The sequence below is a fragment of the Cinclus cinclus genome, chromosome 4 (assembly GCF_963662255.1).
Source record: "Cinclus cinclus chromosome 4, bCinCin1.1, whole genome shotgun sequence".
Classification (NCBI taxonomy): Eukaryota; Metazoa; Chordata; class Aves; order Passeriformes; family Cinclidae; genus Cinclus; species Cinclus cinclus.
In genome coordinates, this window is record NC_085049.1 from 19810523 (window position 1) to 19833674 (window position 23152).

Consider the following 23152-nt stretch of genomic DNA (forward strand, 5'->3'; position numbering starts at 1 on the left):
CTCATCAGGATGCTGCCTTCTAAAAAGGAACAGCAAAATCACAGCATCTCTTTCAGATTCAAAATGCTTATTTAAAAGACAAATTATTCTAATTTATGTTCTCAGTTTTTTCAATGATTTCTGTATCTTCAGCATTAAATCAGAGGCTGAATACCATAGTTTTTCCATTCTTTCCAGAAAGAACTTGGTTTCTGATTAAAGTCTTCGGCAGTGAGTGGGCAAAAAGTTAGTGCATTAACAACCTAACAATGAAATCAAAGTGATTTAGAATAGCATTATCTAAAATTATTTTTTGTTAGTATGTGTAATGTTCTTTTAACTGATGACAATGATTTATTTCCACATAGATGAGTAATGAAACTAATCAGTGAACTGCTTGAGAGATGCTTTGTTAAATTAGTCTAATATTCAATTGGGAGTCTTTAATCTATTGCTCTGTGTGCTTATTTGTCATTGAATTTGCTGGGGGATGTGCAGGTTCTTCTTTTGTTTACGTGAATATGAACTAGAACACCTTCACTGAGTGTCAGTAGAGCTTCACTGTTTAAAAAGGGGAAAATGAGACAATGGGGCCTATCTTTGATTTTGTCGGGAGATACTTTTTAAAAAATGCCTTACAGAATTAATTTAATAAATTACTTGATTTATGTTTACAAGGGAATTCATCCTGCTTTTTTCCAATATGCAAGGTATTACTATTTAGAAGTATCTGTTAATTCTATGGTAATTATTGCTTAATAATGTGGATAAGTTGGTGGTTTCCTGATAAATTTTCTCTATCAGACTAAATAAACTGGGGCTGTTTTTTCCCAGTCCACTCACAAGACTGGCCATTCATAAAAATTTCATGAATGAAGGAATTAATATACGTGTTAACGATGAAAATAACAGAGTTTCAGGAAGCTAATACTAGTGGAAGTGCTTTTGTTACAGCTATGTTGCCTAAACCCAGCATTTCTTAGGCTAGCTTAGAATTAGAAGGAGAAAAGCAGCTGAGCTTTTTGTGACCATTTAGCATAAATGACAGCTGGGTCCCTTTACACTGTCAACTATGAACTGATAATTTGCCTAGCAAAGTGTTGTGATGTGAAAACTAAAGGAGGAGAGCATTAGAAGGCTTTGCAGAGAGAGAGAATAAAGCCATGCATTTCATAGTTGCTTATGGGCAACACTTGAGTCTAGGACTTGTGTAATTTTAGCTGACCTGACAGTTTTGTGTTTGTTTGGACAAAGATTTCCTGAAATGTCCCTGCAATCTCAGCAATAACAGAGATCTGTGATTTGAACGTCTGAAAAAAATGTCACGTGCAAGATAACAAATGCAGATTTCTCCCAGGTCATCCTAAGTAATTGCTCTTCATTAAGCTTAATACCACCAAGCAGCAGAGACAGTTAATCCTTTGGATTTTGCAATCCTCTGCACGCTGGAAATGGCCCTGGAATGATGTCTTTTGCTTAATGTATGTAGAAAGTTTAAAAGTGTGCTCTTCTGGAAAATAAGCCATTGAACATTTTAAGATAAAGGATGGTGTATAGACTCTGATGTCTGTGCCACGTCCTGAATCTTCAGTACTTCAAGATTCAGGACTTCTCTGGGGGAGGCAAAAGTGTCTGTGGGCATGGTGGCTTTCCACAAATAGCTGTGTTCAGCCTGGTTTTCCTCCTGTGTCCATAGAAGTGGATCTTCACAGATTAGGCAGAGGGGCAACCACCATGATGATATAATCTGCCCCTTCTACTTTCCTTTGGATTCTTCACATCACTTTGTCAGCCCTGATCGTGTTCTTTTGCTTCTTAGACTCCCCAAAGTGATACCTAGTCCAAACTTGTGTGATCCAAACTTGGGAATTATTTTGTTGTTAATCAGCAGCTATAGCTTGTCTGGTGTGATTAAGTAGTTGCATTGTGAAACCTGTGGAAATTTATAGGCTTGGCTAATCCTTTGTTTTAAGAGAAAGGACATGCCATTCTGAAAAGGATAGGCTGTTTGGACAAGAACCAAAAGGAGTGAACAGGACTAAGCCACTAGCTCAGTCAACAGGACTACGCAGTAAATGGGGGGAAGAAGAATCAGAATGATAAGCAAGAGATATAGGTAGCAAATAAGGGTTTGGGTAATGAAAAATGGGTGTAATTTGGAACCAATATATGTTGATGACATTGTTTGTTAAAATGTAGAAATTGTGTCTATTTACACAAATTGTGGGTTCCCGTGATGCTCCCTACTTTGCACAAACTAAAATAAAATATAGAGCCACCTCACCTTGGTATGGGAATTTTCTGTACACACCAGGTAGCAAGCCTGTGTTTGGGATAACAGAAGGACAAGAGTTTCAAAACTTCATCAACTTTTGGAAACCAAAGTACGAGAACTGATATTATCATCTCTGAGCAGAACAGGGAATAAACCTCTCTTGAAGCAATCTCAAGCAACATTAAAGACTGTTTGCAACTCACAGAATTTGGAAGCATTTAGTAACTGCTAAATGTCTATTTGGGGGGGTCTAAAGGTGCAGAATTTATGTAACAGTGCCCACTACTCTTAAAAGCAAGAGTTAATGTCTGCTGCCATTGTGGTTTGGCACAGACTTTGTATAACCAGCTGTCTTGAAAGGAGCTTTGATGAATCTTCAAGAAAGATACTGTTATGTATAGAACAGGTCTAGTTTACATTTCCTCTGCTTCCCACCCCACCCCTTTACAGAGAATGTGAATTCTCATCTGATCAGGGTCACCACAGAGATGAGATTCCCTTTGAATCTCAAGATATTCTCCTTGTTAAAAGCTGTAAGTTAAAAAATGTTCTTGAGAAGGCAGATGCAGGACAAGAATTCAGCTGCATGTTCCGTACTGCTCTGCTGTGCTACCAGTACATTCCTAACATTGCTGGGTCTCAGGAAACTAAAATTTACTTTTCTGCTTAAGCATATCTTAATCCAGAGTTAGTTTTTTCATTAAAAAACAAGTTGTGACTTTATAGAAGCTGAACGGAGTCCAGTTTGCAGAGAAAGGTAGACAAAACAAGTAAATCTAGGAAGAAGAGAAAATAAAAGACAGCAGGAATAAGTTCTAAAAAATGCAGTCTGTGCTGTAATGCTGGGTCTGTTTTCTGGACCAGGTTCTGTAGTGCAATGCCCAGTGAATATATGATACAATGTCAGATGTTGCTCTGTATGTGCAAGTGAGGCCACCCAGAGAGAATTGTTCTGTGATGGTGCATCCTCTCTCCTTGGCATCTCTATTCCCTGAGACCTGTGCAGTAACTCCTGTCTCTGCTGCAAAGTCAGGCTTTTGCAAGTTTGATAAATAAAAATCCCTGCACATTTTTTTTTGCTGGAATATAAACTCTTGTATTGTAGACAAATCACATTCTGTAACTAAATCACTGCTTTAAATTCACATGTCTCTTCACCACCTTTTTTTTTCATATGCTGGGCTGCTCTGAAGTGTTTGTGCTGCTTACATGGCTGCCCCAAGATCAAAACAGGCTTGGGGCTGGCAGGAATGTGTCCAATCCATAGTTTTGAGATCCTCTGGAAGGAGGACTATACAGATCTAATACATTGCTGTGTTTGGTGCACGGGATCCTATGGCCATTTGACTTTGCACTTTCATGCCTTGTTAAGCAGCTGCAAGAGCTCCTCAGCTAAAATGATCCCATTCTAATTTTAATTCATGCTAATACTAATTTGTAATGCTGCTGGGCAGCTGGCTGTTAAGGAGCTGCTGTTAAGCTCCAAATATCTTTGCCTAAGGCTCTGGACTGACCTGTCCGGGCAACACAACCATGGAGAGAGCCAGGGTGACTCCAGATTGCCAGTACACTTCTGTCATTACAGCATTCCCTGTTCCTTCCTTTCTTTCTTCCTCAGAGGTATCTTTTGTATATCAGCTCAGGAAGTTCACTCTCATGGGTTTGTTTTTTCCCCCGCTTTTCTGGTTGTCTTTTTTCCCCTGTGTCCTTGCAGTTTGCCTGAAAGGATGTGAAAGGCCTGACTTTGGTCAGTGTCTGCATCAAGACTTCAGGCAATTTTGGTTTTGCAGAAAATCATCGTCTGTATCATGTTTGTTGCATCCTGGTTTGGGGAGTGGGATCAGACTGGTTCTACACGTACTTACTAGCTAATTTCTGAACTTTTTTTTACTTCACTCCTAATTCTCCTTTTTCTTTCTGTCACTTTGAGCCCTAACAGTTCCCTGGGTTCTCCAGGAGTGGCTGCTACAAAGATGTTTGTGTTCTCCTCTGTAAAACTGGTCTTGTTTTGTGTTGCTAGGCTACTCCCTTCCAGCTGCCACTGAAGAAATGTTCCGTGGTGGGAAATGGTGGGATCCTGAAAAAGAGTGGCTGTGGCAAACAAATAGATCAAGCAGATTTTGTCATGCGGTAAGACAGAAACCTTAATGACACATTGTCCCCCCTTCCACCTTCTAAGCCTCAGACTTTTCAAAGCTGTTCAGTTGAGATTAATCAATGATAATTTGCTTTGTCGCCCTGCCTTTGCAGGATGCTTTACAGAAGCAATTTGGGTCAAAGTGTGAGGAGAGGACAAAAAGGAGTTTTGGCTTGGTTCTGCAAAGTGATATGGGGTGTGGGGACAATCTCCTGGTCAGTAAAGTTGTGACAGCTTGTGCAGTGTCTCAGAGAGGTACTGAGGAGCTGCTTTTCTCATCATATATGCAGGGACAGCCAGGGTGCTTCATCCTGCTCTGTGCTCTGTCCTCTGAAACTAAATGCCATGCATGCAACCTGTGGAACTCAGAATGAGTAGGGGCTGATTTATGGGGCAAGACTTGAGCTGGTAAAAGCAAAAATCTTTCTTTGCTTTTCTTCCCTCAATACTGAACTGTGGCTGTCTGAGGAAAGGCCAAACCTCTTCCCTTGATGTGAGGTTTTTTGTGATTCTTCACATTTCCTCTCCCTCCAGTCCTCCTTAATTTATAAGAACCTGTCAGGAGGGATGTTGAACCAGCTACTGCTTTTTTAATTAAAATTGGCACTTTCTAGGACTGTGATCCTTAAGGAAGAAAGACAGAAATTAGTTCCTTCCTGATGAACATGAACAAAAGAAACATTGTCAGGGAGAAACTGGAGGAATGTTCCAAAACAGATGAGAATTGGAGTTTCTTTGGGTTATAACAAGTCTCCTTATTAGATCCCGATGGCTTATTATAAAACCACACAAACTTGTTCTAAACAATTACTGTAATTTGTATTTTGCATCTCAAAGACCAAAAATACCTTCATTGTTAAATGCCTGTTAATGCAAAGAAATAGAACAAACTAAAGGCAGACATACACTTAGAACATTTACAAAAGAGAAGATGTAAAGCACAGGGGGAGAGAGCGGCACTCTGCCATTACTGCAAAACTCCTTAGGTGTTCCATGGACTAAATACAAGAAACTGCAGCGTATATGCCATGGTTATATTTTCTAGAAAATTAGAATGCTGAAGAACCAAATCTGTTACAAAACCAACAGAAGTTTAAAAGCAAAAAAAAAAAAAAAAAACAAACAAACAAAAACAACAAAAAACCCCCCAACAAAACAGCAGCAATTTTATCTTGATCATAATAAACCAACCTTTATATGTACAGAGCTTGTTTTGATTTAGAAATAAGTGATAGGGAGAATCCTGCAAAAATCCCAGTCATTGTCTGCAGGCTCTGTTGTGTTAGTGATTTGAAATAATATTAATGGAAAATTTGATTGATGTTTTCTAAATCTCATTTCTTTAATCTGAGAGCTGAGAGAGAAAGAGCATAATGGTGATTTTTAAAAAAGAAAATTGTGTAACATCTTCAAAGTATTTCTGCAGTGTGAAGTGTCCTGCAAGGTTTTGCCCTGGTTTGTTAATTCCCTTCACATGAGTTTTGATTTTGCTTATCTATATTTCCATGAGCTTTGTCATGTGAGAGAAGATGGCTGCAGTCATATGTTGTAATTGCTAAGGTTATTTAATGAGTTTAAACTCATTTGGTTGCTGAGCATCTTCTACAAACCCTGTTGTTCCAACACAGAGATGAAAAGACCAGCAGTTTTCAGCCCCTAAGGCATAGCAAGCTGCATATACAATGAGAAAGATGCAGATGGTCTACATGTTTAGGTATTGTGGTTATAATGGACTCTTCTTCTGATATTCAAGTTTGTAATTCTTATTTCTAAGGGAAAAAATTATTTGCCCTCTCCCTACCTGCTAATGCTTATTTTAAAAGGGAAGTGTTGGGTAGTAGCCCTAAGCCATGCTTTTAACTCTATTTTTCATGTACTTACTTCTCAGTACAGATATAAGAGTTAGTGAATTAATAATAAAGTTTCTTAGTATGATTCTTTTGCTTTGGTGTGTTCCTCACCTTCAGAACACTCAGCACTCTGCTGACCTATCCAAGAAAATAATTGTGAAGGTCAAGCAACAGATTTCCTGCAGTTTCCTGTGGATACTCTGGCCATTTCTTAATATTTCCTGCACAGTAAGGTGGGAATCAGACTTACTGTCGAAAGGAATTAGATGTATTTAAATAATGCATCTGTGACTGGCATATGAAAGAATTGTCATTATTTAGATGCTGAGATAATAAAAACTAGAGTGTGGTCTTAGTCTTTCATAGTGCTTTTAAATCAACTTTAACCAAAAATGTTTTCTTAAAAGCATGCCTTATGAGCTTTTGTTTATTCAAAGCAGGGAGCATTAAACTGTGATCTGTCAGAGGTATTTATGCCACCTCTCTACCCTAAGGCAAATCAGCTATAAATCTTCCTTCACAAATATTTGTTTGACTTTTATTTTATTTTATTTTATTTTTAAAGAACTCTTTCTTGTTAAGATTATATCATTTGTTATGTCTGAGAATTAAAATTTCCCTATGGTTCAAACCTTGCTCCTTTTCCTTTTCCTTTTCCTTTTCCTTTTCCTTTTCCTTTTCCTTTTCCTTTTCCTTTTCCTTTTCCTTTTCCTTTTCCTTTTCCTTTTCCTTTTCCTTTTCCTTTTCCTGTTCCTTTTCCTTTTCCTTTTCCTTTTCCTTTTCCTTTTCCTTTTCCTTTTCCTTTTCCTTTTCCATCAATGACCACAGTTTCTAAAACCCTGTATTTTTATTATTTTTTCTGTCTTCTTTTGAAATTGCCTAGCTTCTCTTAATTTACGGTAAACTAGAAGCTGTTTCCTGACTGAAATCTCAATACATTGTACACAACAGATACTGTCATGAAAAGGAGAAAATGTTCCTGGAAATTTTGTATTTCTTGGTGAATGTAAGTTAATTAATCTATGTTCCATTTAGGTAGGACATTGCTGTCCTTTTCCTTGGCATATCTTGATAATGAGAATTTAAGATTTTGAGAGCTGGCATTTATATGCAGATAGAGGCTGATACAGCACCACTGTGGGTTTGGTTGAGTTGGGTTTTTTTTTTGTTGTTTTGTTGGTTTTCATTGGTTTTGGTTTGTTTGGTTGTTTTCTTTTTTTTTTAATGAGTTAACAAAACCTGCCAAGAGAAAAACCCAAACCCCAACAACATAAACACCTAAAAGCCTTTCTCTGAAAAAAATTCCAAATTCTGCTTGTCTTTGAGAATCATGGTTTCATTTTTGCCTTTTAAACATTCCAAATACCCTTTGTGTCTTGGTTTTAAAGGAGAAATTTGAAATGCAAAGTGTTTGGAAAACAGTTTTTAGTGTAATTTTAATTTATTGTGTAGATTTCTCCCAACTAAATTTTGCAGTGCATAGGTTTGGATACTGTTTGAATGTATCTTAATCTTTATCTCCTGCACCTTCCTCCTTCTCCTAGGTGTTTACAAGGGAGCTTTTAAGACTGTTCACAGTTTGAATGTTTCCCTCTAATTCTGAGGCTTGAGACTTGATTCTCTGCTTCCCAAAGTAAATTTGCTCAATTGCTTTGGCTTTATTCTATTATCACCCTGCCCACCAGAACAAGGTTGTGAGCAGAACTGAGAGACACATACTGTAAAAGCCACCTAACTTTTTTTTCCCTGTGTTTTCTCAGTAAATTCTAAAAGGTGATGATGGTACCCCACAGTGTAATATTTAAAATACCAGTTATAATGCCTATAATGTCACAGAGTGATATTATCAATCTGGAGCCTGATACTGGTAAACAAAACAAAAAAGAGTGAAAACCAGAACTTTTAAACAATTTGGATTTAAAAAAAATGTCCTATAGATAGTAACAGCCTCTTCCACAGCCTTTCAGCCTGTCAGAAATGTCAAGTCAGCCTTTGGTTTTGCTTAGCAGCTCTACAGATGTCATCTCTGCAAAAGGTTTTATTTCTCTATTTCCCCACAATCTGGTACAAAAATGCTTATAGGTGTGGTACAGTAGGGAACAATGGTAGTCTGGTCCAATAATACAGGATTTTTATGTTTTCTGAAGTCTATCAGTCCTTTAAATGTAATTTAAAATCTTGACTGTCTTTGTGTGCAGGTGCAACCTTCCTCCTCTATCCAGTGAATACAGCAAGGATGTTGGATCCAAAACCCAACTGGTGACTGCAAATCCCAGTATAATTCAGAAAAGGTAGAGAGCAGATTTTTCATTTTCTGTTTGGGGGTAGACAAAATAAAAATTCTTCATCTGTGTTACAGAAATTGGTACATCAGAGTTGTCTTCTTAATAATCTTATCCTGGAAGGGGATCTGGAAAAGGTGAAATAGGAAATGGTTTGGTGTTAGGTGAAATAATTAAAGGCTAAACCTCTGATCCTTTCAGTATAAGCAGGGAAGCTAAGAGAGGTGCATATGGATGGGTGCCTCAAACTGGTGGTCAGGCCAGATGGCTGCTGCAATCCACAGTTAATGAGGATGCTAATCTGGGTTTCTCTTTGCTTCAGCAGAGATAACCTCTGAGTCCTCACTGCCTTTGCATTATTTGTTTGATACTGACTTACAGACTATAAAAGGGGATGGAACTGCTTGGCAGGGAGTGATCATGCAATCTTTGCTTTCTTAGGAAACTGGGACAAATTTGTGTTGTTTATTAGAGTTGGTTGGAATTTTCCAAATGTCAATCACTGATGAGAGTGGGGAAGAGGGAGTGGGGGAAAAAATAGCCAAAAACATAGCAATTAAAATTCAGGAAGACAAAATCAGAGATAGCACTGACATTTTATCATCTGGACTGAGCTACGTTGTTCTCAGGCAGAACAAAATCTGGTAGTAACCTGCCATGTTCACTGAAAAACACAAGAGAGAAGATGTGAACCAAGGGGATGGCCAGGAAATGATTAGGCATAAAGAAATGTGTAATGTGGGTACTGTGAGGTGACAGATTGTGAAAGGAAGCAAAGCAGGGAAATTAAATGCATAGTAGAAAGCCAGGTGTTTTAAAAAGAAAGGCACTGGCTTGGAAAAAGATGTTTGATGGCATTTAAATGTAATATTTTTCCTCTCTTTCAGAAACAGAAGGGTTTCCTAGTTCTGTGTGCGGAATAGATGACGGTCTTTGACAGAGTAGAACAGAGAGGGTGAGCAAGAGGGAAATGGAGTAATAATGAGCTTCAAGAGCTGATTGCTGGCAGAGAGTGCTGAGTAGGAGAAGGCATAGAAATACTTGTGGGATGAAATCAAAGCAAACCAAGCAGAATTGGCAGGGGATGGCACCAGGTGCCAGGCAAAACCAGGGAGTTACTCAGGGCAGTGGATCTGAAGGCAGGAATCTCAAAATCCTGTGGTATGTAGATAGCTAATTGATTTATGAAATGGAATGAAATGGCCAGAACATCCCATCAGGGGAAGATCAGTTTGGCCATGGCATTTGGGTTGAAATGAAGAGGAGCAGTGTGAAACACAACCTTACAGAGGATTTTATGGTTTTTAAGACAGGGTTATTTAATCAGACATATTTGTTTTGCATCCTCCCCTCCATCAAGGTCTGGAGTAGAAACTGACTGTAGTTACTATTTTTGAACAGAAAAAGAAAAGAGTTTTAGTGATGCTTCAAGGAGACTGTGGAGCCACACTGGAGAGACCATGGACTTCTCCAGCAAGAGGGGAAGGATGAATTGAGGAGATGGTTGAAGAAGCAGATGGAGAGAGCGATGTGATACTTTGTGAGGGGTGGATATCACAAGGAGGAGTGGAGGGGGTGGGAAATGGGACAAAAGAGAGGAAGAAAACAGGACTGTGATTAATGTCAGCTTTCAAAGTGAGTGAACAGTAACTGTGATGCAAGACCTTGGATGAGAGAGTATAGTGAAAAATATGTGCAAATGTATTGATTAGGGGGAGATACACAACCAGTAACTGAAAATGACACAGGGAAAAAATTCATAGCACTGAAAAATCAGAAGAAGCCTCCTTTGAGGCTTTGCTTCCTCTGCCTGGTCAGGAAGAAATGTTTTAATTTTTAAATTTTAAAAAATAATTGACTGATGTTTCCTGTGTGCTGCCCAAAGTCATTATTTTATCTCCTGTGTGATAAGTTAGAGTGGGGGAAAAAAAGGTTATATCTTGTAAGTTAAAATAGAAAAAAAGGACTACAACTCTGTCATCATTTATATGGAAAGGAACTTTTGTAGGAATTAAGGCTGCTTATACATCCACTTTCAAACTTTTATGAAATTCAAAGACATTCAGATTTGTGACTGATGTATCTGTTTCTTAGCTGTGAGTTAGCTAGCATCACATAACGGGATTATTCATTGTCATTCTTCCCCTCTTGTTGTCCTTACTTGAAGTATGTGGATATTGATGAGGCTTGACATCTCAATTATCTCTCAAGTGTCTTATGGCAGGTTTAGTGAATCGGTCCTGCAAGACCATTCATGGTTTCTAAAAGACTTACCCTTACCAGATAATTTGTGGTGACACATGTTGAGTAGGGCAAAGTTTTCATACCAGGGATGTGAAAGCAATTTCCTGTGTGATTCTAAAACTAGAATTAGTGCTTTTAGAAAATCAAATCTTTGGCAGTAATTATTGCAGAGATACGACCATTTCCCTATCGATTTAGCACCTTAGGATGGAAGAGTCACAATTTTAATCTAGGAGTACCTTGACTTTAGAAATAGCTTCTAAACATTGCTTTTTTGCAAAACTTAGAGATCGAGTTCCTAGTCTGTTTCCAGCAGGAGGTTTGACTGTGCAGGTAGTACAGTTTTCACCTGTGAAATATTTTGTTCCGTTCTCACTAGGGTTTGAATGTCCTATCCTTTGAATGTCCTACTCATTTGGATTTTGGGAATGTCCTGCCCTAACTTCAATTAATATAATTCAGGAGAACTGACAATAGATGTACTGTGGCAGAAATTTTCCAGTCTAAGAGGATGTGTGTTGACTGTCCTAGTTTCTTTTCTTGTCTAAAATTTTTCACAGACATCTCTCTTCAGTTATTATTGGAACTCACAGTCCTTCACTCCTGTGTGAAACTGATTTTTCCACTTTGCATTCAAAACCTAACTTTTCTGTCAAAGCATGTGTTAAGGTTGCAGTTGGGATTGAAATGTTGCATAAAGCTGCTCCTGAGGCCGAGGTGACCTTTCTCAACCTCTTCCCCTGAGTATTGTTGTGGGACTGCAGTCCCACATCTTTGATGTTTCCAGGTCATTCCCTTTCCATCCTTCTCAGCTTGGCTTCATCTGCAGGAAAACACTTTGTAGGCAGAAGATTATTTTATATTTGTTCTGGGTTTTATTTTCTTTCCAAGAGTAGCTGCTGTAAGTCCCTCACAGGAAAGAGGCAGTGCATAGCAACACCTGTGATGTGCCTACACCCATTCTTAAGACTCTGGGAAAAAGCAATAAGGTTATGTCACTTAGAGAGGTTGTATCCATATTCTGAACTCTTGTCTACAGCTATGGAGAGGGATGAGTCAGTGAACATATAAATGCTTAAGAGGCAGTGATGATTTTTGACCAATAGCAGAAGATTTTAAACTAAGAAATACAGAGAGTTTGTGGATATGGCATATTATCTGTTTCTAAAGTCACTGCTTCTGGGCTGTTTACAAAAAGCAAATTTTTTGAATTTCTTATCATCCTCAACAACTCTTGCAAATGGCATACAATAATAATTTGTCTAAACTTCTAATTAAATCTACAAACAAATGCTGTTTGCAGCAGTATTCCTTTCTAGTGCTATGGCTGCTTATCTGTCTAACCTATGCACAATTTTATCCTCAATAAATGTAAAACTCCAAATAGATGTTTCCCAGCATTCAGGGAGTTTTAGTCCAACTGCTGTTTTTTGGTGAGTATTTTATCCATGAGCTGTGTGTTAATGGCCTGTGTGGAAGTATGAACTTCTGTCACTGCATGGAAACATTTTCCTTTCAGTAAATTAATTCACCTTTTTCATCTCTGTGATATTTGACAAGTTTTTGCTGCATTCAGTGTCTTGTGATAAATCATGATGAAAGAATGAGACTAAAGACTAATAAATGCAATGATTCTGCCTGTCAGCTTGGAAATGCCAGTTGAATATCACTGCTGTTTATTAGGTTCCCATGGATTTTGAGTGTGCTTAAATTTGCTTTCCAGTGTCCCCTACATTTTAGAGGCAACTAATAATCTTTTCTGGATTCAGTCCTGAAGACATTTCTGGATTCAACTGACTTGGAATATTAGGAATAAAAAGATGGAATTGAAGTAATAATTTAGTTGGATGAAAGCTTCCTTCATCTTTGATTAAACAAATGTACAGTATTATGCCTGTTGCTTACACTCCTGAAGATGTTTCATAAGAATTTATCTTCAATGTGTCTCCATGTAAAAAATACATATTCTGTTCCTAGGTAGTTACATTATTATTTGGTAATTGGAAAAGATCAGAAAAAAAAGGTAGAAACCACTGATAAATTATGTTCTTGAAGGAAAACCCTTCAGGCTTATCTTGTCCTTTCTGTACAAGTCAAGTGATGGGAAGATCCTTCCCTGTAAAGTCAATTAGTCACCAAATTTTAAATACTTCATGTAGGTGTTCTATTTTCATTCTGAGTATCTAAATATATCTCAGATTATTTCGTTGATAAGAAGTCCAAAGTGATAGGAAGAATAATTTTAATTCACATTTTATGTTCTTCTACAAGAGTCTCTGAACATCTGTGTCAACAGCAAAGGGATAACATTTCTGGGAAGTACTCCTTAAGAGGCAAGACTCTGATAAACTCTTCTGTATATGGAAGTTGCTTGAACCCCCATTTGTTAGTAATAATTTTTTTTCACGTCCTCAAATACAAAGTTTATTTTAAAAACTTTACATTTATAAGGGATGCTTTACTTTCTCTTTGTGTGGAACATCTGCTTTTGCCCAAAACATTCTGTTTTGTTTGAACAGAAAAGTAAGCAAAACTGTGGGGATGGAGGGGACTGGCCCAGTGCAACCACCAGGCCAAAGACAGAGCCAGGAAAGAAAAATTCTAGAATTTCTGGTTTGCTGTTGTGTTTTCCTAGCTGATGAATAGAAATATACGGAGTTGGAAAAAAAGTCCTGCTGTGATTGGAACAGTTTGTTGTTATTATAGCCATGCTTTGACCCCATTTAAATAAGTGGCTTTTACTCTCTTATCCACCTCTTCTTAAGCACAAGATACAACAGTGAACAGGAAGAAGGAGATCTAGGAGCTCTTAGCCTCAAGGAAAGGACTGTTGGGTTTAGAGGTGTCTCAAAATGCACCATTGGCTCCAAAGAGAAAGGCCAGGTGCTGTTGCTGAGATGAAAAACAATGGGGTGAAATTTTGGATTAGGGAAATGGGAACTTGGAGGAAAAGTTATTTAATCTGGTAGGAGAAAAGAAGGGAGAAGGAAAGACTGAGAACAGGAGCATTTTCTGAGGATACAGGGATGATACCTCATCAGAAAAAGCAATTATTAAATGTCAGGAAGAACTTCCCAGACAACCTGCAGAAGTCTCCATCTTACAATAATTTAAAGGGCAGATTGATGTGGGGATGAAATGGGAAAATTATAAATGAGATCTCATGAAATCATGGTTTAATACTTTTCCTTAAAAATAAATGTTTTATTAGTACTTGTCATAAAGTAGAGATAGAAGATACCAGGATTAAAATAACCCATTTGGAGCTGTGATTAAAATATCCTCAAATTTCAATTCAACTGTGTGTTTATTGTAGGATTGGAGAGGAATGGGATGCATTACTTTACACACACATTTGTAAGTTTCTTGTTTGGGATTTTGATGATAGTCATCATCATCTCCATTGTGAATGACATTTTAATTGCAAAATCTTTGCCTTACTGAAATCACCAGTGCTTGCTCATCTGTGGGGATATTCATTAACACATTGTCTCACACGTTTTCACTTTCTTGGCAAGCTATGGCAGGAAGACTGTTCCTTTCCATTCCTCCCCCCTCTCCCACCTCCTGGTGTCTTCTTCAGATCACTGTATCCAAGACTCTGCCAGAACTACCAAAGAGAGAGACAGCCAGCTGTCTGATTTTCCATTATTAGGTCTGTGAAATGGGAAGGTTGTATATGTCCTTGAGCAAATAATGTTTTTAACTCAGGTGAGATTTTTTTTAATCCTTATATTCCTGCATTAGGACTTGATATGAGAACTTCTAAATACTATTACCAATATGTGGAGTAGTTAATCAATTGCCTTATATTTAAGTATGTGACTAATATCTTCAAAGTCAATTGGAATACTTCAGTGTCTTGTATGAACAGCCCAGGGTTTTTCAGAGTAACATCTCCAAAGATTTTTAAGTGCCTAATCCATGTTTAGGTAACTAGTCTTTCTTTACAGTCTTTAATGTTAACCTAGATTTTTTTACCAGTATTGCATCTCTTGGATATTTTCAGATATTGATTGGAAGACAAATGTGTGTGTGTGTGTGTGTGTGTATGTACATATATATATATATATATTTCTGTCAAATGAAGATGCAAGGCATCCTGCCATCTGAATGACTGCAGATAATGAGAACACAGAAAACAGCTACTTCTCCCTAGTCTGCCAGATTGTGACATTTCCACTTTTTCTTTTGTTCCTGTCCCTAAGTAACTTTCACAGTTTGCAGGATCTGCAGCCATGTGATCCCATAAACTTAAAAGAAAGCCTGCAAATTCAGGAGATGGGCAGACTGTAGAAATTATCTTTATGGATAGCAGGCCAAAAGCTTTAGGTTAAAGCATACATGTCTGAGGCAGAGGGATTAATTAGGGTCTGTTTTCTCATTAAACAGCTGTGGATTGCTGAGAATGAGATAGCCACCTGAGAAGGCTGAATCAAAAGCACTTGGAATAGATACTGAAGGAAAGGATAAATTGAGGGAGAAATGATCATGTAGAGTCCTTTAGGGAAATAATCCCTTTAGGGGAATAATCCTCCTGTGTAGAACAATGTAGTGCTTCAGAAAATTAAGAGATTTTTAGGTAAACCAGAAGGTAGATGGATCTTGAGAAATGTTTTTTTCAGGAGTTTATAAATAAATATCCAGTACAATATCAGAACCACTAAGGAAGACTTTTTGGGACTTTTTTCCACATGTTCTTAGGAGATGGCAGAAAAAGCAAAGCAGTTCCTTAGGAGAAGCTTAGGTTAGATACTAGGAAAGATTTTTTTTCATTGAAAGTGTTTTAAAACATTGGAACAGATAGCCATGGGGAGTCACCTTCACTCAGAGTGTTAAAAAATGTGTGGATATGAAACTTGAGGACATTGTTTAATGGTGAAAATGGTGGTTATTGATGGCTGGACTTGATTATCTGAGAGGTCTTTTCAAACCTTAATGATTCTACGATTCTGACAGGGGAGGGGGTGGAAGAAATCAAGGGCAGAAGAAATCAGTTATTCTGACTTAGTTTAGTCTACAGAAAGAGAGTGGAAATGGTTAAACATTGAGGAAATATCTCCATACTCAGAAGGTCCTTCCGAGGAGGTAACAAAGAAGTTAAATGGCATCATCATTGAGGGAGAAGTATTGTCAGGGATTAAAACCTATTTTCAAAGCCAAGGTATGCAAGATATGAAAGACAGACTTCCAAGTCTGTCTCAGAAAGTTGTGAGTTGCTTATCCTGATTGATTTATGTTCCATAAGAAACCTTGTGAACAGCTTAGTTCTGACCATTCTAGAATGTGTTTTTAAACTTAGGGGCAGCAAGTGGGAGAAGGAAGTGTTGAGCAGCTGTACCCACATGCTCATTACTGTTCATTAAGTGGTCTCTGGAGGAAATATTCTGATTTTATTGTATAGATGTCTCTTTTTCACTTGTATGCAGGATGACAGAATGAACAATTAGGTAGCTGTTTGAATGCAAAATGGGTAGAATATTTATAGAAGCCAACATTTCAAAATGACACAAGCAGGAGAAAAAAAACAATTTTTGGAGGTTTTTTCCCAAAATCTTTGTTTTTCTCTTCTGACTTAGTTGTATTTCTGAAGGTGGTCTGTGAGCACCCAAGACAGTGAGTCATGATTGCAGGGTGCTCCTCTAATGGTTTCCCTGGGCCTCAGATGGGATTTTGTAGTGTAGAGGGATTCAAATAAACGTGTAATGTGTGGCCTAAAGTGGCATGAGTTCATCTGCATCTTCCACCAGGAAGCTTAATAACAGGAATTCCTCTGCAGGAGGGCAAGAGGATGTCAAAAGGTGGATGGTGGTGTTAGTGGAGACAGTTTAGTGAAGAAAGAAGTCCTACTATCTGTGGTGCTCCTGGTGTGTTCCAATTCTCCCAAATGTAAATGGAGAAAACACACAGCAGAGATGTCTGAATTTTAGGATGGGATGTGAAAGACTGTTTTCATTATTTGTAAACAAGGAAGACAGTTATTTAGACTTATGGTTCTGTTTTCTGACTAAGAACCACAAAGATTTCTCATGAACTCCACCAGCACACAGGACATGTCAAGGGGTGGTGTGTTGATTTGAGCTTTACGCCTCCTGTCAGTTTTGTCATCCCTGTGAAACTGAAAGTTTTCAATGCATTTACTTGCATTAATTAAAACTTGGCTATCTGGTCAATAATCTTAAAATAAGCTCACATTTCCATAAGTTTAAATTTAGAAATATGAAAATACAAAGCTAGATCAGAGTGTATAAGCAGCTTGTAATGTTGAACTGTGTTATTAACAGTTAATAAAAGATGGAGCTGTAAAGTGGGACTATAAAATATCTCCAAGAGAGTAATTTTAACACTCTTCCTTGAGTATGTGACCAAACAGCTGTTAGATTTGGCATTGCTGATTTTGGCAGCTGTCTGTGCATTTGGATCATTTGTGCACTTCTCACTGAGGCAGGACGGGTGCTAAAATCAGACCCTTAAGGTTCTGACTATTTAATTCAAATTGCACACCAAAATTAAGGGTCTAGATTACATGAGTTTTGAAACAATATACAGGAGATTTCTCAAGTGTCTTAAAATAAGAAATTTTAGCTACTTCATGAAATTTTTGTACGGGAAATCTTACTATTGTTTTTAACTTCATTTGTGCCAGCCCCTATAACTGGCTTGACTAGCGTAGGTATGGATTATTTGTATTTAGAAGGAAAAAGAATTTAATTTTTCAGACTAGAATGTTCCACTGTGACTTTCCTACCTTTTTTGCTTTTTCTACAAGTATATCAAATGTGCAAAATGACAGTCTGGTCTAGTGGAAAGTGTCCCTGCCCATTGCAGTGGGGCTGGAAACAGGTGACCTTTAAGGTCCCTTCCAACCCAAACCACTCTATGATTCTCTAAAAATACATACATTACTACATTTCTAATTAATTTATTCTGTTATATTGTAGAAGGGTGTTGATTCTTGCGTGATAATTATTACTTCTGCTACTATTGGCAGGCCTTACTTACAAACAAGAGAGTGTTTCTGCCTGGGTTTATGCCCAGAGCAGCATTTCTAATTAGTAGCAGTGGTGAATTTGTAGTAAGAATACCCTTAGCTGAATTTTTCAGTGCCCTGCCTGTTTCATGCAGCAGGTTGGCATTGATTAACACTGATATGAGGCTCAGTGTAGGATAAAGAGCTGAGCCTGTCACTGTTTCCATGGCAAAAGTTCATTCTGTGGTTTAAAAATTGTGCCTCATTTAAAACTTCAGTCAAGATTTCTTTCCTCTTTCTGATCCCTTATCAGTTTTAGTCTCTGCTCTCTTGTGCTATCCAGTCATAATGTACTGTGAATCAGTAATGCAGACTCACACCAGATGGCTGTATTTACTATCCAGCTAAGAGGGAGTCATCTAATGTTACCTTTTCCAACCCCCTTCCAGGCAGAGACAGCTAAACTCTGTAGGTAGACTTTTAAATCCCCACATCTAAGCATGTAATTGGTAAAATTCTTCTTACTCTCTGGAGATTTGCAATGCTGAGATGACTTACCCAAGTCTTGGCAGTGCTGCAAATACACAATGAAAGCAGCTGCCACCTTGTCAGGTTTGGGTTGAATTTTTTTTTTAAAGCTAAGCTTGAGGAGAATTCACAAAATCATGGAATGGCATAAATTATTAGGGACCCCTGGAGATCAACCTCTGCTCAAGCAAGGCCAGCTAGTCCTAACAGCCTATGTATTCCTTCAGAGATTTTTAGAAAAATCTTGAAATCTGGTCTGTAGACATACTCATAGCACTTTTCTACTCACTCCCAATGACAATAGTAAAGACTTCTAGAAAGAATAAAAACCAGAATAGAGTAATTGGATAAAATGATGAAACATGACTTAGCTATATTTTCTTTTTATGAAGATCAGCTCAGTAACTGAAAAGATCTACCGACACCCTACGAGGTAAAAGGGTGTGATTCTTAGATTCATTAGACTAATTAAGCTTGCTCTTGGTCTGGTAAAGAGTTGCTTTTCAGATATTTCTGATCAATCTATCCTACCATCCATTATGGTTATTCCAGGCTAATGTTTGGGGAATAAGATGTAGTCAGATGTGTATCCTTACAGTGGGCTTGTTGAGCAGTAACAACGGGAAGAAAACTGTAAGAGTTAAGCTTCATTTTTTAAGACAGCAATTGGCTTATAAAACAAATCTTTAAAAAGCCCTGCAACCAAACACACCATTCTTTTATAGCAGTTGCAGTGGTCAATTTTGTGAGGCCTGGGCTTTGTAGCACAAGATACAAATTTACTCAGATAGATATCAGAGGTTGCCAGTTAAATACAGTGAAGACCTGGCATTAGTGCCGGGTTTGTTGTAGGCTCCTGCTATTTGTGGAAGATCAGAAGGATGAATATCCAGGGGAAAGCATGGTAAATCTGAGTCAAAGGTAGAGCTTCTGTGTTGACCAGAATATGATCATGCTGCATGTATAGATCCAAGTGGTTTCATGGATGTATAGATCCAAGTGCTTTCACAGCTGTGTTAGCCAGCAAAGCTCATTGTTCTCTAAATGGCTCTTTCTAGGAGATGGGCAGCTTCTCATCTGCTCAGGCTCTTCCCATCAACCCTAAAAGGATTAGGTAAATCAGTTTACTCTGGGGTGGCCCGTGCCAAACAGATGGATATCCCAGGAGTCCTAGCTGTGTTCTGTTCTCAGGTCATCCACCTGTGGGATGCAATGCATGGCATGGATCAATGAGTGCATGGAGGTAGAACAACACTGAATCCAGGTGCTCATATTGGCATGAAGGGGCCTGGGTACCACTAAGGAAAAGTAGAAGCAGTTCAGAAATACAGCTCCTTCATAAGTTGTCTCCTGGCTGGAGTCCATTCCCATCTTGTCCCAGTCAGCCTCCCAGGGAATGATGACTGAATCTCATCCTTCTGTATCGGGCAGGAAGGAATCTTCAGAAAAGCTGTGGAGCTTTTGGGATGAAGGCGTGTTTAACAGCAAGCGGTGAGGTTTGAATTGGCCTTTGGGAAGGGCTCCTGTCTGCTGGTTCTGTAGTGGAGAGCAGGGACAAAAAGGTTTGTGGGGTGTGATTTAAAAGATTTGATCTCTCTTCTGCTTTAGAAGGTGCATTTTTTGGTAAGTTTTAAGTCAAGTTGCTGTTTACAGACTGGTGCAGATATGCTATATAGGAAGGTGGACGAAAACCTGTCACTCATTTTCAACAGAAACACAAGGGAACCATCACAGTCCAGCAGTGAATCAGTGAAGCCCAGAGCAGCATATCCCTGTTCTTTGCCCAGTCTTTGATCACAGGTGTTTGCTGAGGTAACTCCTGTGAAGAAGACTTAATGTTCTTGGCCATTCATGCAGTTTATTTCATGAGTATTAAAACTGCATAAAAAGATTAATGAGACCTGCCAGAAAATCTGTTTCTGTCCACAGAGTTGCTAGTTGCTGTTCACACACTGTCAGGTTATTGCAGTGCTTGGCTCTCATCTCTGATGCTTCTTCCTCAGATGCAGAAATGCACATCAGGTGACAAACTTACTGTCCAAGAAATTTTCCTCTGGCATGGAGTGGCAGGACCCTGAGCATCCTACTTTGCTTGGAGCCAGTGATGCCCATCAGGGATGTGTCTCTTTCTGTTGGTTTTCCACAATCACTGAGGAGCCACAGCAGAGAAGGACCTTTAACATCCTCCTTATTTTTGTCAGTGTTCCTAGATGTTGCTGGGTCAGCTGAGTTCCACAGTACTGTTTGCCCTTCTCATTTTGCCCTTTGTGGACTTGCATGAAAATACGCCTCTGTGACATGAAGCCTTAAATAACTACCATTAGCAACAGTCCTGGAATCCCAAGTGAAAAAATCATAAATTAATAGTGTTGATTAATTATTTAAAATTATTTACTTGGAATAAAGTGGGTGTTAGATATCAATGAATTTTTCCCCTGTATGTGCTTAGCAGTTGCAAAGGAAAATTTTGTCCTATAGAGTGAACTGCCTTTTAAGGGATTGATTCCTTCTTCAAATGCAGGGAATTCATGCTTAACAGCTTCCAAATTGTGTTTTGTTTTCTTCAGGTGACTCTACTGAGGCTCTGCTGGAAATGTTTAGATAACAGAGATATGAGAGCTGAAGCCCTGAACCAGAATTTTTCATATTAATTTGTCTTGCGCTATTCATAAAGGCTTCTCCTTCCCTTATGTTCCCATCAGCAACATTCCAGTGGTCAGGGTAGAAACTGAGAAGCAAGGTCTATGTTGTGTGCTAACTTTCAGATGTCAGGAAAGATCTTTTGCTTTAGATATTTTTTTTTGAGAAATTGGCCGTAATGTTACTGGCGAAGAAGGGAGTTGGTTTTTAGAGTAGGTGTGGAGTTTCTGATGACCTTGGTTAGAACTCAAATAACATCTTCTGCTTAGAACTGAAGTGAGACTGGTTTTGCCTTTGCAAACAGGGTGAAATTCCTAAGGTGAGCTGGAATATTAGGTATTCTAATTCCCATTTTCTGGTTTGTGCTTTATTCAACCATTTATTATGGCTTTCGATGTAAAGTAATGTTGTCTAACTAAGGGTGTGCATGGAGGCTGAAATCCAGCTTTGGAAACCTTCTGTCCAGTCTCACTTTCAGAGGAGGAGATGGGGGAGATGGATAGCTGGTCCATCAGCAAAGTCTGAGTAGCCAAGTGACTCCTTCTCAGCCCAACAGAGTGAAAATTGCTGCTGCTGAAATCAGGAAGGAATGGGGTGGCTGGCAGGCACAGACAAGGTGCTGGAAGAACTTGGGGGTGGAGAGTGAGAGTATTGGCAGATAACAGAGTTTTAAACCCTAGATCTGCTTCTCCTCTTACTTACACTGTGTTTTCCCCTTTCCTCACTAAAGATGTAACACCAGATATGCATGGAGGGGAAGACAAACTATGTCAGTGCTGCTGGATAGTTGGCCAGGATAATGTATGGGACTGGTGTGGGGGTAATGTGTGCCCTTAAGAAGGCACACGTTCCCTCTATTGCAGACAGACCAGCCATGAACATTCTTCTGCAGGCTCTTGGCTGTAGGACTCATCTGTGAATTGCTCATAAGGTACTTTGCCATTTCTTTTAGTGCAGTTTGCCAGGAGTTTCGAGCCATGCAAAGTGACACAGGGGTTGTATGCATAGACTGTGATCAGTGAGTGTTCAGGCAGCTCTGACAGCAGCAGCCTCAAGAAAGAGGACATCCTAGGACATGATAAAAGGGACAGCTTTCAGAAGGGTGGCTCACTAATAGAGCCAGACACATGTTGTCACTGGTTTTCTGTGCATATCTCTTCACTTGGTGAGAAAAATTGGTTCAAACCTAGACTTCCCCCCCTCTTGTAAGCTTCCAAGAGGTGAGAAGATTTCTATTTAAAATATTTGCTGTAAATTTGCCCTGAATTCTAGGGCAAGTTAAGGAGAGGGGGGAAAAAGAGTGGCTGAATAAAGAATTTTAAGAATAAACTGTTTATAAGGTAGGATTTGAATTCATCAACTATCTCCCATCTTGCAGCAGCTGTGGACTTTGAATGAGAGCAGCTTGAATATGGAGTGTTCAGTGCTTATAACAAACTGCTTTCAAATTGCACAGCACGGGTCATTTCAACACTTAAATAATTTCAATGACTTTTTGATGTGCACATGGACCACTCAGTGGGCTTTGGATCACTTAGTAACCCTCCTAATAACTGATCTTGGCTTATTTGCTCTTCTGTATTCACTTAGCTCTGAGTTGTGAGTTGATGCAGAAATTATCTATGAGTCTTTTCTTGATAAATTATATTATATTAAGCAGCATGCTTCATGCCATATAAGCCTTGACTCAAAGATCTGTCTGGATTAGCCATGCAGGCGCAGCTGGAGTTACAGATAATGGATAACATTCTCAGCTAGTGCATTATATCCATATAATTCTAGCGAAGCCATGGGAGCAACACTAATTCTCAACATCTGAACAGCTACAGTTCCTGCAATTGCTCTCTTTCTCTCAGCTGCCAAAGCTCATGTTTGTGCCTTTGTGCTTCTCCAGCAGAACTTAATGATATCTGAATGGGGCAGAGTACCCTATCAACAATAGGCTTTGTTTGGAATCAGTGAGTGTTAGTTTTGGGCACTGCTTTTGCCTTTGTTCAAGACTGAGGTGTGTGCAGCACTTCTGGAGGACCAGACTTAGGTCACACGTGAGGTACTTGTATTTTTTTATTATACCCTTCATTTGTGATGGAGGTAGCACTGAACTAAGGCTGGTTATTTACATCAGCAATTCATAAGCCCATTTCATAGCATAGTCCTTAATTAGAGACAGATTCCTGATTTCCTTTAACATTTAAATTATTTGTTCTTGTGTCTGCTTTCCAGCTGTCCACAGTCAAACACAGCCAA

At 38.7% G+C, this 23152-nt stretch overlaps 1 protein-coding gene across 1 annotated transcript in view; it reads left to right on the top strand.

The window, feature by feature from the left end:
- Positions 1-23152, top strand: part of ST8SIA1 (ST8 alpha-N-acetyl-neuraminide alpha-2,8-sialyltransferase 1) — a 98270-nt gene that overhangs the window by 52778 nt on the left and 22340 nt on the right. Inside the window, exons 3-4 of the mRNA XM_062491568.1 lie at positions 4275-4384; positions 8440-8532. Coding sequence (XP_062347552.1) covers positions 4275-4384; positions 8440-8532 — 203 coding nt within the window. The remainder of the gene's footprint in view (positions 1-4274; positions 4385-8439; positions 8533-23152) is intronic.